Source organism: Hemiscyllium ocellatum, chromosome 23 (genome assembly GCF_020745735.1).
Source record: "Hemiscyllium ocellatum isolate sHemOce1 chromosome 23, sHemOce1.pat.X.cur, whole genome shotgun sequence".
NCBI classification, from domain to species: Eukaryota; Metazoa; Chordata; class Chondrichthyes; order Orectolobiformes; family Hemiscylliidae; genus Hemiscyllium; species Hemiscyllium ocellatum.
Genome location: NC_083423.1, coordinates 47,153,622 through 47,171,356, shown reverse-complemented (window position 1 = coordinate 47,171,356; position 17,735 = coordinate 47,153,622). Strand labels below are relative to the sequence as shown.

Sequence of the window (17,735 nt, the reverse complement as noted above, 5' to 3'; positions counted from 1 at the left end):
GAAAGAACATGGGGTTAGTCTCCACACTTTTCCATGAATTAATTTTTTCATCCTGATTTGGTAAGGTTCTCTGTTGCTGCTCACTGCTATGTATAAAAATATGTATAAGCTCATAAGACATAGGAGCAGAAATTAGTCCATTTAGCTCACTTAGTGTACTCCGCCATTCGATTATGTTTGATAAGTTTGTCAATTCCATTTTTCCATTTTCTCCCCGTAACCCTTGATCCCTTTGATACTCAAGAACCTATCTCAGTCTTAAATATACTCAATGACTTGGCCTCCACAGCCTTCTGTGGCAATGAATCCCATACAATCATTATTCTCTGGCTGAAGAAGTTTCTCCTTATCTCTGGTCTAAAAGGTCTTCCCTTTACTCTAAGGCTGTGCCCTTGGGTCCTATTCTCTCTTACCAATGGAAACATTTACTCTGTCCAGGCCATTCAGTATTCTGTAAGTTTCAATTAGATTCCCCCTCAGCCTTCTAAACTCCATTGACTATAAACCCAGAGTCCTCAAACATTCCTCACATGTTAAACTTTTCATTCCTGGGACCATTTTTGTGAACCTCCTCTGAACACGCTCCAGGGTCAGTCTATCCTTACTGCATACTGAATGAACCAAGATCAAACCAGATGCTGGACTAGTAAATATGGAGGTTTTGCAACAGGAGAGGGTGCCATTAAAATATTATCTAAAGGCAGTGTTTGCTGTTAATGTGCTCACCAGGAAGAATGATATATATTTCATACATACGGTGTTTATAAATGGATATATACAGTATATTAATTTACATTCGAGCTATGCTATCCTCTTCATAATACATTTGCTACAAATCTCAATGGGTGTACTTAAAGCAATTTCCTAAGCTGTCTGCCCCCCAGGAAATTGTAATGTGACAGCTAAACAACTTATAAAGTAGAATTCACTAAAATTCATCTTCAGGAAACTGTCTTAAAAATTATATTGTGTGCAAATCTCATTCATAATTTTAATTTGTATAGAGATATCTTTTGTTTTAGTTTGGTTATTGCTTAAATAGATGTAGAAATGAATTGTTTGAAATATAAAATGAATGCTTAAGTCAAGCAAGCTGCAGTGCAAAGGAATCAGCATACCAAGCACTGAAAGCTCTATGAAAGTTAGTCAGTTACTTTAGGTAGTTGAGTTTTATGCCTACCTTTGTTTGCAGGTATGCTAATTACATTCAGACTGTCTCCAAAGAGCGTTCAAGGCATCGCAATGCAGTTCATGACTCTGTTCAATGGTTCAGGCTGCTTTGTGGGAGCAATGATTATTCAAACTGTCTACCAAGTATCTGGAGGTGAGAGCCATTTGCTTAAAGGCTGTGTTTAAACAAAAATTGCTGATTGCTGTTAAATAAAACATAATCTAGCACAAGTAGGTTTTGCTTATCACATAACAAATGACTGAACATGAGCGGGAATATGATTTTATTACAAACATATCATGAGACATTTGGTCAGCTGTAGAGGTCATATCGATAAACTTCAGAGGTCTTTCTCTGAAGTAAAAGGTTTCTGTTCGTTGTTAATGGTTCTTAATAAATACTTTCTATTCTCAGTAGAGACTTCTGTCGGACATGAACACAGAACAGTATAGCACTGGAACAGGCCCTTCGACCCACTATATTGTGTCGACCATTCCAAACTAATCCCATCTGCCTGCATATAATGTGTAGCCCTCTCTTCCCTGCCTGTTTGTGTCTCTAAATGCCTCTTAAATGTTACTACCGTATTTACTTCTACCGCTAGCAGGGCATTCCAGGTATCTACCACCCTCTGTGTAAAAAAAAACCTTGCTCTGTACATCTTTAAAGACCTCGCCCACCAGCCCCATTTCACCTTAAACCTATGCCCCCTGTGTTTGACATTACCACCCTGGGGAGAAAAAAACTATTCATCCTATCCATGCTCCTCATAATTTATATGTATATATATATAATATATATATGTGTGTGTGTGTAAAATATATATATGTTAGGTTGCCCCTCAGCATCCAATGCTCCAGTACAAACAGTCCAAGTTGGTCCAACCTTCCCTTATAGCTAATACACTCCAATCCAGGTAACATCCCAGAAGATCATTTTTTTCACCTTCTCCAAAGCCTCCACATGGTCCACCAGAATTGCTCACAATATTTTACTCTCTTTCAGCCAGATGATGCAACTGCACAAACAGGCTTCACTGACCACGTATCCCAGGAATATATATTATGAGAAACCACCATTAGAAAAAGTGCTGTTTTCATGTGAAAAATAAACTGAGAATTGCTTCTCACATGGTTATTGAATAGATGGCTGGCAAAGTACCTTTAATCATAGATCCCTCTATTTCTAAATTAACCAGTTTAAGATAGCTCTGCATTTCCGCAGATGCTATCAACTTTCACATTTTGCTTGCAAAACTTAAATGTGAAAAAACAATGACAAGAGAGTAAGAAAAAACTTGCATTAATTCAGCACTTTTCACATACTCAGGTCTAAGAGGAGAAAGTGAGGTCTGCAATGCTGGAGATTAGAGCTGAAAGTGTGTTGCTGGAAAAGCACAGCAGGTCAGGCAGCATCCAAGGAACAGGAGAATCGACGTTTCGGGCATAAACTGATTCCTGAAGAAGGGCTTATGCCCGAAACGTCAAATTTCCTGTTCCTTGGATGCTGCCCGACCTGCTGCGCTTTTCCAGCAACACATTTTCAGCACATACTCAGGTCAGCTCAATGAGCTTCGTGGCCCACGAATAAGCTTTACGAAAGTGTAGTAGCAGTTATGTAGCAAATGTTTCGAGCTGACTGCTAAGGTTTCACAGACAGTGAGAAATAAAGAGGTTTCAGTGGTTAGCAGATGAACATTGCCAAAGGGACTAGGAGCATTCCCTGCTTATCAGAAAGAAAATGTGATTTGAGCTTTCACAACAGTCAGATCAAATCAACAGCAACAGACAGCAGTTTGTTACTGTAGCACTGAACCATCAATACGAATGATATTGTCAAATCCTAAGTTCAAGTTAAAAGCACAGCCTCCAGACTCAGAGACAGTTTGGTGCCACTGAGACAAGTTAACACTGCAATAAGAATGCAGCTCATTCTATCTGTTTCTTTTCTACACTATTTGATATAATCTATAAATTTAGACATTGATTATGAATACTTTATTCAGGATCATTTATAAGTTTTTCTGGTCTTAATAGAGGCAGCAGGAATAATCTCGGGAGGATGGAGAGTCAGCACAGTGCAGGGGGAATGGAGAGTGAGCCCAGTGCAAGGGGGGAATGGAGAGTGAGCCCAGTGCAAGGGGGGAATGGAGAGTGAGCCCAGTGCAGGGGGGGGATGGAGAGTGAGCCCAGTGTAGGGGGGAATGGAGAGTGAGCCCAGTGCAGGGGGGAATGGAGAGTGAGTCCAGTACAGGGGGGAATGGAGAGTGAGCCCAGTACAGGGGGGAATGGAGAGTGAGCCCAGTGTGGGTGGAAGGGGTGGGGGGATGAATAGTGTGCCCAGTGCAGGGGGAGGGATGGAGAGTGATCTCAGTGCGGGGGGTGGGGTGGGGAATGGAGAGTGATCTCAGTGCAGGGGGATGGAGAGTGAGCCCAGTGCAGGGGGGATGGAGAGTGAGCCCAGTGCAGGGGGGGATGGAGAGTGTGCCCAGTGCAGGGGGGGATGGAGAGTGAGCCCAGTGCAGGGGGGGAATGGAGAGTGAGCCCAGTGCAGGGGGGATGGAGAGTGAGCCCAGTGCGGGGGGAGGGATGGAGATTGAGCCCAGTGCAGGGGAGGGATGGAGAGTGAGCCCAGTGCAGGGGTGGGGTGGAGAGTGAGCCCAGTGTGGGGGTGTGGGGGGGGGGGGGGGGATGGAGAGTAAGCCCAGTGCAGGGAGAGATGGAGAATGAGCCCAGTGCAAGGGGGGGTGTAGAGTGAGCCCAGTGCAGGGGGGTTGGATAGTGAGCCCAGTGTAATGGGGGTAGGGATAGAGAGTGAGCTCGGTGCAGGGGGGGATGGAGAGTGAGCCCCATGTAGGGGGGGATGGAGAGTGAGCCCAGTACAGGGTGGATGGAGAGTGAGCCCAGTGCAGAGGGGATGGAGAGTGAGCCCAGTGCAGGGAGGGATGGAGAGTGAGCCCAGTGCAGGGGGGATGGAGAGTGAGCCCAGTGCAGAGGGGATGGAGAGTGAGCCCAGTGCAGGGAGGGATGGAGAGTGAGCCCAGTGCAGGGGGGATGGAGAGTGAGCCCAGTACAGGGTGGATGGAGAGTGATCCCAGTGCAGGGGGGTGGGGGGGGGGGGGCGGTGGGGTGGAGAGTACGCCCAGTGCAAGGGGGATGGAGAGTTTGCTCAGAGCAGGGGGATGGAGAGTGAGTCCAGTGTGGGGGGGAGGGGTGGTTTGGTTGGGGGGGGGGGATGGAGAGTAAGCCCAGTGCAGGGGGGGATGGAGAGTGAGCCCAGTGCTGGAGGGGTGGAGAGTGAGCCCAGTGCGGGGGGGATGGAGAGTAAGCCCAGTGCGGGGGGGGGGGTGGAGAGTGAGCCCAGTGCAGGGGGGGATGGAGAGTGAACCCAGTGCGGGGGGGATGGAGAGTAAGCCCAGTAGCAGAAGGGGGCATGGAGAGTGAGCTCACTGCAGCGGTGGGGTGGGGGAGGGGGGGGTTGGAGTGTGAGCCCAGTGCAGTGGGCGATGGAGAGTGAGCTCAGTGCAGAGAGGGATGGAGAGTGAGCCCAGTGCAGGGGGGATGGAGAGTGAGCTCAGTGCAGGGGGGTGGGGATGGTGAGTGAGCCCAGTGCAGGGGGGGATGGAGAGTGAGCCCAGTGCAGGGAGGGATGGAGAGTGAGCCCAGTGCAGGGAGGGATGGAGAGTGAGCCCAGTGCAGGGAAAGCTGGAGAGTGAGCCCAGTGCAAGTGGGGATGGAGAGTGAGCCCAGTGCTGAGGGGGTGGAGAGTGAGCCCAGTGCGGGGGGATGGAGAGTAAGCCCAGTAGCAGAGGGGGGCATGGAGAGTGAGCTCACTGCAGGGGTGGGGGGGTGGAGTGTGAGCCCATTGCAGGGGGGGATGGAGAGTGAGCTCAGTGCAGTGGGGTGGGGATGGAGAGTGAGCCCAGTGCAGGGGGGGATGGAGAGTGCGCCCAGTGCAGGGAGAGATGGAGAGTGAGCCCAGTGCGGCAGGGGATTGGAGAGTGAGCCCAGTGCAGGGGGGGTGGAGAGTGTGCCCAGTGCAGGTGGGGATGGAGAGTGAGTCCAGTGCAGGTGGGGATGGAGAGTGAGTCCAGTGCAGGTGGGGATGGAGAGTGAGTCCAGTGCAGGTGGGGTTGGAGAGTGAGCCCAGTGCAGGGGGGGATGGAGAGTGAGCCTAGTTCATCTGTGGTGAGGTAATTGTTGGAGTCATCGAGTCATAGAGATGTACAATTCTGAAACAGACCCTTCGATTCAACTTATTCTTGCCGACCAGATGTTCTAACCTAATCTTGTGCCATTTGCCAGCATTTGCCCCATACTCTCCAAACCCTTCCTATTTATATACCCATTCAGATGCCTTTTAAATGTTGTGATTGTTCCAGCCTCCACCACTTTCTCTGGCAGCTCATTCCATACATGCACCACCTTCAGTATGAAAAAGTTGCCCTCTAGGTCCCTTTTAAATTTTTCCCCTCTCAACTTCAACCTATGCCCTCTAGGTTTGAACTCACTCACACCAGGGAAATATCTTGTCTATTTATCCTATCCATGTCCCTCATGATTTTATAAACCTCTTTCAGGTCACCCCTCAGCTTCTGATGCTCTAGGGAAATCAGTCCCAACCTATTCCGCCTCTCCCTATAGTTCAAATCTCCAGCCAGGCAACATCCTTGCAAATCTTTTCTGAACCATTTCAACTTTCACTACATCTTCTTATAGCAGGGAGGCCAGAATTGCACGCAGAATTCCAAAAGTAGCCTAACCAACATCCTGTACGGCAGTAACATGATCTCCCAACTCAAGTACTCAATACTCTGACCAATAAAGGAAAGCATACCAAACATCTTCTTCACTATCCTACCTACCTGTGACTCCACTTTCAAGGAGCTATGAACCTGCACTCCAAGGTCTTTTTGTTCAGCAACACTCCCTAGGACCTTAGCATTAAGTGTATAAGTCCTGCTAAGATTTGCTTTCCCAAAATGCAGCACCTCGCATTTATCTGAATTAAACTCCATCTGCCACTTCTCAGCCCATTGGCCCATCTGGTCAAGATTCCAATGTACTCTGAGGTAACTTTCTTTGCTGTTCACTGCAACTCCAATTTTGGTGTCATCTGCAAACTTACTAATGGTCTGTTGATCTTTATCCCTTCACTTTCGAGTGAAGGTGCAGGGGTGAGTTGTTGCAGTTATACAGGGCCTTGACGAGGACACACATGGAATATTGTGTGCAGTTTTGGTCTCCTTTTGTGAGGAAGGATGCTCTTGCTATCGAGGGAATGCAGCAAAGGTTTACCAGGGGATGGTGGGACTGACATATGAGGAGAGATTGACTGGGTTAGGATTGTTCTTACTGGAGTTCAGACGAATGAGGGGAATCTCATAAAAATTTATAAAATTTTAACAGGACTAGATAATGTAGACACAGGAAGGATATTCCCGATGGCCTGTATGACCAGAACCAGGGATCACAGTCTGAGGATTCAAGGTGCACCATTTAGGTTAGAGATGCGGAGACATTTCTTCACCCAAAGAATGGTGAGCCTCAGAAATTCATTACCACAGGAAATAGTTGATGCCAAAATATTGAATGTATTCAAGAGGTGGCTAGTTATAGCACTTGGGGCGAATGGGATCAAAGGTTATGGGGAGAAAACTGAATTAGGCTATTGGGTTGAATGGGGGTTTAGATCAGAATGGTGCTGGAGAAGCACAGCAGGTCAGGCAGCATCCGAGGAGCAGGAAAATCAACACTTTGGGCAAAAGCCCTTCATCAGGAATGGAGGCAGGAAGCCTCCAGGATGGAGAGATAAATGGGGGTTGGTGGGGAATGGGGGGGGGGGGTAGGGCTGGGGAGAAGGTAGCAAAGAGTACAAAAGGTGAATGGGGGTGGGGATGGAGGTGATAGGTCAGAGAGAAGGGTGGAGTGGATAGGTGGGAAGGGAAATTAGCAGGTAGGACAGGTCATGAGGACAGTGCTGAGCTGGAAGGTTGGAACTGAGGTAAGGTGGGGGGAGGGAAAATAAGGAAACTGGTGAAGTCCTCATTTTTGCCCTGGGGCTGAAGTTTCCAAGGTGGAAGATGAGGCGTACTTCCTCCAGGTGTCGGGTGGTGAGGGAGCAGCGGTGAAGGAGGCCCAGGACCTGCATATCCTCAGCAGAGTGGGAGGGGGAGTTGAAATGTTGGGCCACGGGACGGTGTGGTTGATTGGTGCGGGCATCCCGGTGATGTTCTCTAAAGCGCTCTGCTAGGAAGCGTCCAGTCTCCCAATGTAGAAGAGACCGCATTGGGAGCAACGGATACAATAAATGATATCCGTGGATGTGCTGGTATAACTTTGATGGATGTGGAAGGGTCCTTTAGGGCCTTGGATGAAGGTGAGGGAGGAGGTGTGGGTGCAGGTTTTGTAATTCCCGTGGTAGCAGGGGAAGGTGCCAGGATGGGAGGGTGGGTTGTAGGGAGGCGTGGATCTGACCAGGTAGTCACGGAGGGAATGGTCTCTGCGCAAGGCGGAAAGGGGTAGGGAGGGAAATATATCCCTGGTGGTGGGGTCCATTTGGAGGTGGTGGAAATGTTGGCGTATGATGCGATTTATGCGAAGGTTGGTAGGGTGGTAGGTGAGGACCAGGGGGGTTCAGTCCTTGTAGCAGTTGGAGGGGTGGGGCTTGAAGGCGGAGGTGCAGGATGTGGATGAGATGCATTGGAGGACATCTTCAACCACGTGAAAAGGGGAATTCTAAAGAAGGAGGCCATCTGGTGTGTTCTGTGGTGGAACTGGTCCTCCTGGGAGCAGATATGGTGGAGGCAGAGGAATTAGGAATACGGGATGGCATTTTTGCAAGAGGTAGGGTGGGAAGAGGTGTAATCCGGGTAGCTGTGGGAGTCGGTGGGTTTGTAAAAAATGTCAGTGTCAAGTCGGTCGTCATTAATGGAGATGGAGAGGTCCAGGAAGGGGAGGGAGGTGAATGAACAGCTGTGATCATGATGAATGACAGAGCAGGCTTGAAGGGCCAAATGGCCTCCTCCAACTCCTATCTCCTCTGTTTCTATTTAACCACATCTTCTATGTTCACACCTAATCATATATGTAAGTGATGAAAGTCAGTCCCAGCACTGATTCCTGTGGCACACCACTGGTCACAGGCCTCCCACCTGAAAAGCAACCCTCCACCACCACCTTGTCTTCTACTGTCAAGCCAGTTCTGTATCCACATAGCTAGTTCTCCCTCCAATCCGTGTGATCTAACCGTGCTAACCAGCCTGGCAATAAAAGCATTCATTCAAACCTTACCTCATTCCTCACCCCAACAGCTGTTTAAAGAAATATCGTTATTAATGCAACAGTTTCAACAAAAAAGCAATTCAAATCAGCCAAAATACTGAGTTAAAAGATGAATATACATATATACTTTTTTAAAAATTCTATTTTTTAAATGGGCAATTCCATTTTTCGGAGGCAATGTCAGTTTAAGTACCATGCATTGAGTTAATGAGCATCTTGTTAATGGGAACATTCATTAAAAAGAACATTTGTTCAGACATTGATTCATTCCCCACATTCTATGCAGCATTTGCTTAGTATGAATAATTGGATAAAGGAACTGTTTTGCTCATGGTATTTTCATTATTAAAAGGTTTCTACCAGATCGTACATTTATTTCGTTAATTGTTTCAACTGTTCTTGGCTGGAGATGTCTTCTGATTCAAAATTATGCAGAAAAATAACTAGAGTCAGGCAGGTTTTATCAAGCAGAGCTTTAATGATGATATTCCTGGAATGTGTGATACATAGATATAAGTGTGAACCATTCTGATTGGGGCTAGATCCATTATGTCAGTTCATTACTTTTGCTGTTTCCCTTTTGTGTTTCCTCAATAGGCAATTGGTTTCCAAATAATCTGAACATTGGGAATTTGGACACATTCTTTTTCCTTCTGGCTGCATTCATGCTTCTGAATATTCTGGGATTATGGCGAATCTCTCACAGGTATTTTATATTGAGAGTAATATCTATGTTCCCATTTGGGTTATCACAGAAAAGGCTGTTCTGTTATAATACGCATTTCGTCAACATAAGTTTGCTGTAACGCGATTGTCGAATTGCAGACACTGTTTCTAAAACACAACCTTTTAAAACATGCATTGGCTGTAACTCAGTTACAGCGCCAACACTTTCAACGCTGTTTCTAAAGCATGATTTTTCTATAATGCTAAGTGGCACAAGAATACGTTATTAAAGACTGTAAGTGACATCTTCTGGCTTGTTGTGCAGATACAAAGACCTTCAACAGGAAGACGACCAATGTGTTAAAGGAGTTCTTCTGGAAAAGCTAATGGAACATGAAAAATCTCTGAAATTCTATGACAGCATTCTGGATTGGCCCACCTTCTCCTATCCCAAGGAGATAGTACTATAAAAACAAATTGAAAGGGGGTGATGCTGGCATTACCAATCTGTGTTGCAATAAAATGTGTTAGGGAACAGATGTCTGATTTATTATTTTTCTATAGAACTATGCTTGTCAAGACTTTGTTATCACTTGTAACTTCTAACTATGTTTGGAAGTGCCACTTCTCTCCAGAAGAAACTGGCATCATTTTGGATGAAAATGTGCTATTGTTGTTTCTTATTTATTTTGACCCAGAGAACTGACATACTAATGCAAATTTGTCTTTGAATTTCACAAATGAAATATTTAGGTAAGTAAAAGAATATTTTTGTAGATTTATGTAGTTTAATACAAAAATATTTCATTTGCAACTGACATTTACCTATTGTTAAGTGTATATTCCTTAATGTTGAAATGTTTAATTTAGAAATTGCTTACACATTTGGAAATGATGGAGAAAATTAACAATAAATGCAATCTACTTCAAAACTAATACTGATGCATTGTTGGCATGTGGGATTTACAGGAGCAGTCTGGTGTTGTTGAACTTATTCAGTTTCAAAGGTCAAGTCTTTATTAATTGTGACATTCATGTGTATTGTTATTAGTTCTTTTACAATGACTGGAGCTAAGATAGAATACACTGAACACAAAAGACACACTCCATTTAAAGCTCAGTGCTAATTACAGTTCTGGGTGAACAGTCAGATCAATTACCATTACAGTCAGTTTCTGTTTATGTCGAGGCATTGTGATCATTAGTCACCTGCCTTTTTCCCCCTGTAATGTAACAACATGGCTATGCAGAAGACTTTTGATGGCATATGTTTCTTATGGGAGGGACCTGTTTGCAGTGAGTCCTTTAAGATTCTTTAAAATCATAGTCTTGCAGTATGTTATCAACATTTAAGCCACAATGGTCATACAGTCATATTCTTTTATTCATTAATAATGATGGAGTTGTGACTTGGGAGTATCTTCTGCATTTTTTTTTTGTGTTCGGCATCCTAAGAAATGGCACTTGACTAGAAATGAGTGTTCATTGCTAACTACATCAGAAGAAGCCAAAACTGCGTAATTAATTTACAGCATAACAAACCATGAACTAAATCAGGATAAGGTCCCTTTCAATTACTAATAGGCACATCTAATATGTATCTAACGCAACACTTAACATCTGTTCAGAAAGTCTTCATGTCATTAACTACTGACATATCACTGTTCCTCCTTCAGCTCAAGACACAAATAGAATTTGCTCTTCAGCTTGCAGAGTTCCTTCTGCATTACATTATTGATCAAGTCATCAGAGTGTCCATCTTGGTGTGGCCTTATATATTACAACTAAACAGATTTTACTGATGCAACTGAATCGCTAACAGTTGAACCTGTGCAAAGCATGTTGTAAAAAGAAGACAACCTTACGTACATGTCAGTCTACTGTGGAAAAATGAAGCAGCAGCAAACTGCTGACTGAGCAAACACGTGGCTAAAGGGTACGCGACTTCTGCGGTTGCAAAGATTACAAAGTTAAGGACAGATAGGGGAACAAATACGTCCTGCTTATCTGACACCTGGATGGATGTCATAAGGGTCTTGGGCAGGGAAGGGTAACTGAACATTCTGGACGATTGGAAAAGACATACAAAAGGAACATCAGGGAGATCAGTAGCAACAACCTGCGAACAACCATCACGGAACCTGTCAGAGTGAATCTGGCCAGTTTATCTTGCATGGATAATATCTAAGTCCAAGCCATGAGTTTTGTGAGATAGTGTAATGTGTGCCAAGCTGGAATAGTGTGTTAAATCCTAAGTTTTAATCAAACTAACTGAATGGGTGGCACGGTAGTTAGCACTGCTGCCTCACAGCGGCAGGGAGCCAGGTTCAATTCCTGTCCTGGGTAACTGGCTGTGTGGAGTTTGTACATTCTCCGTGTCTGCATGGGTTTCCTCCCACAACCCAAAGATGTGCAGGTTACACAAATTGGTCATGCTAAATTGCCCATAGTCAGGGGTGAATTTGGGGAATGGGCCTGGGTGGGTTACTCTTTGGAGGATCGGTTTGGACTTATTGGGCCAAAGGGCCTGTTTCCATACTGCAGAGAATCTAATCTGAACACCTGTATATTTTAAGTGACTTGAGTACTAATAAAGGCTAAGTTGACTGAGTGCCTCTCAGTCCACAACATCAGTCAACACCCTATAGAGGCAACAGGGTCAATATTAATCTATGAACAAAGGGGCAAAATGCTCTACAGGAAAGGATTTAATATTGAATAGGTTCTGTGCATACACTAAACGATGGTACAGCACACAAAGAACCACAAATAACACAGAAGGTCTATAGTCTTAACATTTTATTTTAATCTGGTAATGCAGGTTGAGAGATGACAGTACATTGGGAGAGCACATTTTTTTAAAATAACAGAACCACAGGATCCATCACATCTCTGCTTAGTCAAACGTTTCAGGGCACCCTAAGGGACTTCTATCCAACAAAATGTGAAATCAAACCACATAAGGAAGCATCAGTTGGCCCAAAATTGGTCAGAAGGGATGTTGTCAGGGTTATTTTAGAGTGGCAGAGGGAGGAAATTCCAGAGCTAAATGGCCAAGGAGTTGATAAATTGGCATAGGAATGAACATCAGGATGAGAGTAGCCAGAATGAGAGGAACACAAATATCTTGCCTAGATGGATAGGAAAGGCTGAGGACTTGAAGGATTTGAACATAAAGAATGAGATTTTAAAATCAATACATGACCAGGCTGGAAGATATGGAAGTAAGCAAACACAAAAGGGATGGATGACCAGGACTCAGTGCATGTTAGAACACTGAGGGAAGAGACATTTTCACTCCTGTTCACTTTGTGCCTAAAAATTGCCCATTAACACATATTCGAACTGTTCGCTGAATTCACATTTAAAATTAAATTTCCACCCGACCAGGCTGTAAACAAACTTCTTAAAGAGGTTCAACATCTATGGTCAGTTGGTGTCTGCCCCTTTGAAAATCAGGGTTTGTCCTGGAGGGAGATGCTGGGATCCAGAGAGCTCCCTCCTGGAACACAGCATTTGAGTTATTCCTGCACTTGCTGCCAATCCCATTGACAATTTGCAGAGCTAGTTTGATACTTCCACCACCCTCAGGAGCGAAGTTATCCCTGTGTCTTCAACAGCCAGAGCTTTACAGTTTCCTTCCTCTAATTATTCTTAACTTGGAGACTCAGAGTTGTCAAATACATTAACTATTTTTTCCCAACATGAAAATGGAAAGAACAAGTCTCTATATTATGGCAGTGCAATGCGAAATATGAAAAGATTTTGTTTCCCTGAGAGTGGAAAGTACAGCAGGTGGAGATTATACTTAGCAAAATTCAGACATAGATGTGTAGAGTGGTCTGGGTGGGGGTGGGGAGCAAGGGATTTTTAACTCCAGAATTCGAATAAACTTACGTGCAACCCACTTCCCACAGGAAGTGTTGAATGCACCTATATAAACTCAGCCAATTGAAATTTTCATTTGGTGTTATACTACGCCATTTAAAATGTCCACCATCAAGAGTAGCTTGGCAGTAGAACAGGCCACTGTTTAAGAAAGGTGGTAAACACAAGCCAGGGAACGATAGACCCTGGTGGGCAAGTTGTTGGAGGGAATCCTGAGGGACAGGATGAACATGTATTTGGAAAGGTAAGGACTGATTAGGGATAGTCAATAATGCTTTGTGCATGGGAAATCATGTCTCACAAATTTGATTGCATCTTTTGAAGAAATAACAAAGAGGATTAATAAGGGCAGAGTGGAAAATGTGATCTATATGGACTTCAGTAAGGCGTTTGACAAGGTTCCCCATGGGAGAATGGTTAGCAAGGTTAGATCTCGTGGAATACAGGGAGAACTAGCCATTTGGATACAGAACTGGCTCAAAGGTAGGAGACAGAGGGTGGCGGTGGAGAGTTGTTTTTCAGACTGGAGGCCTGTGACCAGCGGTGTGCCACAAGGATCAGTGCTGGGTCCACTACTTTTCATCATTTATATAAATGATTTGGATGCGAGCACAAGAGGTATAGTTAGTAAATTTGCTGATGACACCAAAATTGGAGGTGTAGTGGGCAGCGAAGATTACCTCAGATTACAATGGGATCTTGATCAGATGGGCCAATGGGCTGAGAAGTGGCAGATGGAGTTTAATTCAGATTAATGTGAGGTATTGCAATTTGGGAAAGCAAATCTTAGCAGGATTTATACACTTAATGGTAAGGTCCTAGGGAGTGTTGCTGAACAAAGAGACCTTGGAGTGCAGGTTCACAGCTCCTTGAAAGTGGAGTCGCAGGTAGATAGGATAGTGAAGGCGGCGTTTGGTATGCTTTCCTTTATTGGTCAGAGTATTGAGTACAGGAGTCAGGAGGTCATGTTACAGCTGTACAGGACATTGGTTAGGCCACTGTCGGAATATTGCATGCAGTTTTGGTCTTCCTCCTATCGGAAGGATTTTGTGAAATTTAAAAGGGTTCAGAAAAGCTTTACAAGAATGTTGCCAGGGTTGGACGATCTGAGCTACAGGGAGAGGTTGAATAGTCTAGGGCTGTTCCCCCGGCAGCATTGGAGACTGAGGGGTGACCTTATAGAGTTATATAAAATCATGAGGAGCATGGATAGGATAAATAGACAAAGTCTTTTCCCTGGGATCAGGGAGTCCAAAACTAGAGGGCATAGGTTTAGGGTGAGGGGAAAGATATAAAAGAGTCGTAAGGGGCAACTTTTTTTAACTCAGAAGGTGGTGTGTGTATGGATTGAGCTGCCAGAGGATGTGGTGGAGGCTAGTACAATTGCAACATTTAAAAAGGTATCTGGATGATTATATGAATATGAAGGGTTTGGAGGAATATGGGCCGGGTGCTGGCTGGTGGGACGAGATTGGGTCGGGATATCTGCTCGGCATGGGCGGGTTGGACCAAATGTCTGTTTCCATGCTGTACATCTCTATGACTCTATGACTTGCACTTTAAAATTCAGTCTTAAGGTCAACACTCGCATAGAATATAGAATCCCTACAGTGTGGAAGCAGGCCATTCCCCAGACCCACCACCTACCCTATCCCTGTAACCTTTCATTTGCCATGGCTAGTCTACCTCGCCTGCACTTCTCTGGATACCATGGGTGATTTTGCATGGCGAATCCACCCAACCCTGTGTGAGGGAACCCAAGCAGACTTGGGGAGAACGTGTAAACTCCACACATTGTCACCAGAGGGTGGAATCAAACCCAAGTCTCTGGCATGGTGAGGCAGTAGTGCTAACCACTGGACCACCGTGCCACCCCATCTCATGTCACAGTTATGTGCAATCTAAAGCTCCCTTTAACCTGCCTTAAATCTGAATGAAATATTCTGTTGCCTTCTGTTTCTTAAAGTGGCTGTACCTACGAATCAAGTACCGAATTGCAGCATGGGTGTCAGAAAAAGAATGTGCCTGATATTGACTTGATGCAGATCTGTTAAAATCAGCTGAAGTCTATCTTTGAAAGATGAACACAGTATCCTACCACACTGCATAACTCATTGCCTTGTACAGAAAAGTTTGAAATGATACACTCCGATAACACAAGAATTGTGCTGTATTCCGTCCTCCATTTCAAGATGAATTAATTCTCGAATAACCAGTTTCAACATGAGCACAATGAGCTGAAATGCCTCTTCCTTCAGTTTTATAATTTCTAGGACTTTGTGAAAACTTGCTGACTAATAAAATGCACAATATATAACACCCTTTATTCGTTCATGGGATGTGGGTGTTGCTGGCTAGGTCTGCATTTCTTGTCCATCCCTAACTGCCCAGAGGGCAGTTAAGAATTAACCATATTGCTATGGGTTTGGAGTCACATTTAGGCCAGACCAGGTAAGGATGGCAGATTTCCTTCCATACAATACAGCGGTGAATCAGATTGCTTTTCACAACAACTGGCAATGGTCAGTTGGTCACAAATAGGCAAGTTCCTTATTCAAGGCTTTTCTTTATACTGAATTCAACTGTCACCACCTGCATCATTATTTGACTCAAGAAAAGTAGACCCATCATAGATATCTTGCAAATTGTTTTGGGACTTCACGCTAGCTTTGCATGGAATTGTAAATTCCGCAAGTAGAAGACGGAGATTGAACACTTGAACCAGAAATGACATCACCAGAAACAGCAGGAAACAAACAGGCTCTTCGGGAAACCCTTGAATGTTAAAAGGATTAAGAATTGATATGACTTCTTTACATTATTATTCACCAGGAAGCCCTAGTCATGTTAGGGAGTTAATTGCGTTTGCTCACAACTCCCCTTCCCCATGTCTACCTTAACCACAGTGATTACCATGTTATATCCAGACTGCAGTAATCAAAGGCACTGCCCAAATCATTTCCTTTGCTGCTTTTGACAACGGCTTGGTGACTTCTACAGAGGAGTTGTTTCAATTTCACGCCTATTTTCTCACATTATTACATGGAAGTCTCCAGATCACTGAGTTTGCAAGATTTAGACTCTAAATGAGATTGGAGGATCAGCCTACCTGTCACCAGCATGTGTTGTGGAAATTCAATAGCAGATGGCTTTATTCACACCAGCAACACAAACACAGCAAGAACTTACTTCAGGACTCTTAAATAGATGGCTGCCTCCACATTGTGGAACAGTACACCATACTGTCAAGAGGCCATTTCGACTAAACTAGTTAATGAAGTGCATGCTCAACCATCTTCCAACTCACACAAACACACTCACCCCAGAATGAGCTAATACCAGCAACATCTTCACACACTTTTCAATGATACATTCAGGGATAATACGCAACCTCAGGTGACCTTTGCAATAATTCCAGACCCACTTGCTTGAAAAAAAAACTTGCTTGGAAGTAAATCTGAACACAATATTTGATCTCTCCAGAAAACCAAGCAACACATCAAAACACTGGAGTCATGAACAATTCAATAATTTAATGCCTGTACTTCTGAAAAGGCCAAATAATCATTATCTTGTATTCTTTCTGTGGGGATTAGGAGTGGAGATTAGATCAGCACTGCATCTTCACCTGTTAAAGCTTTTCCCCCTCAAAAAGACCACTACTCTGACCTCAAAACTTAAATTCACATCTTCAACTCATGGCCAAGAGAGTCTGTGAGAAACTTGTGAATGCAAGAAGTTGCCATTGTCATATCTTTGGTCTCACCTTCTACCAGAATTAATAAACTGAGAGATTTTGATTAAATTGACTTTGACTAAACCAAACCTGCAATCAAGAGAACGCCTGCAATGGTTATCAACATTTCTAATAAAAAGCATTCACAGGATTCCAGTCAGTCTTGTTTGTAGGTAATACACCAAGTAAATAAAGACACTTGATTTTGCATCACTACTTTCTCTGTTAATTAAGTCAAATACTTGAATAGTTTGAAAGCAGAATATCAACACCTTAAAATAAGTGTCTGCTAAATAGTTGATGTCATTTTGGCAAAGTTACTAATGCTCTCAAGCTGCTTAAAAAGAGTAAGTTCACATTCAATTTGTGCATAAAGACTTGGACAATTTTCCAGTCCAATAGCAAGAAAACACTGCATCGCTGTAGAAGTCTTTAGATAAGGCATTAAACTGACTTCAGCTCTGTTGAAGCCAGCCATCTATATAATGGGTCTCCTTGAACTGTGAAGGTTAGGCCTGTTCCTCGCATCTATCTCATGAAGAACCTTGAAGCTTTATTGTTCATTCACACAGAGCATAACAACTAAAACCCATTTTCTATAGCAGACATCTCCACAGTCTTTGTCTGCAATCAGCTAGTGGGCCTAATTGGACAAAATGTCTTTGTAACACCCATGTTATCAACTGTGTACATCTTGCAAGTTGTTTTAAAAGTATTGGTAACAGTTCTAAAATGGCTCAGAGATGCTTTATCGGAAAATAAAATGGCCTCCTCAAAACACTTTGCAAAGTTTGCAGTTAGAGAGAGTGGTTTGTACAAAGACATTTCTTTCAGATCCCTCCTGGCACAATACATCAGATGAAAAACATGATTTCAGGTAACTGGAAATTAAATTAAGCAAGGATTGCAAGAAATGCAAATATCACTGGTCATATATATTTACATTTTGGTTGCCTGACCCCTAAGAGATGGCTTCAAAGAGAAGACATCT

At 44.0% G+C, this 17,735-nt stretch overlaps 1 protein-coding gene across 1 annotated transcript in view; it reads left to right on the top strand.

The window, feature by feature from the left end:
• Positions 1–9,821, top strand: part of slc15a5 (solute carrier family 15 member 5) — a 33,778-nt gene extending 23,957 nt beyond the window's left edge. The window contains exons 7-9 of the mRNA XM_060843218.1: positions 1,193–1,324; positions 9,052–9,160; positions 9,446–9,821. Coding sequence (XP_060699201.1) covers positions 1,193–1,324; positions 9,052–9,160; positions 9,446–9,590 — 386 coding nt within the window. The 3' untranslated portion in view covers positions 9,591–9,821. The remainder of the gene's footprint in view (positions 1–1,192; positions 1,325–9,051; positions 9,161–9,445) is intronic.
• The last annotated feature ends 7,914 nt before the right edge of the window (positions 9,822–17,735 follow it).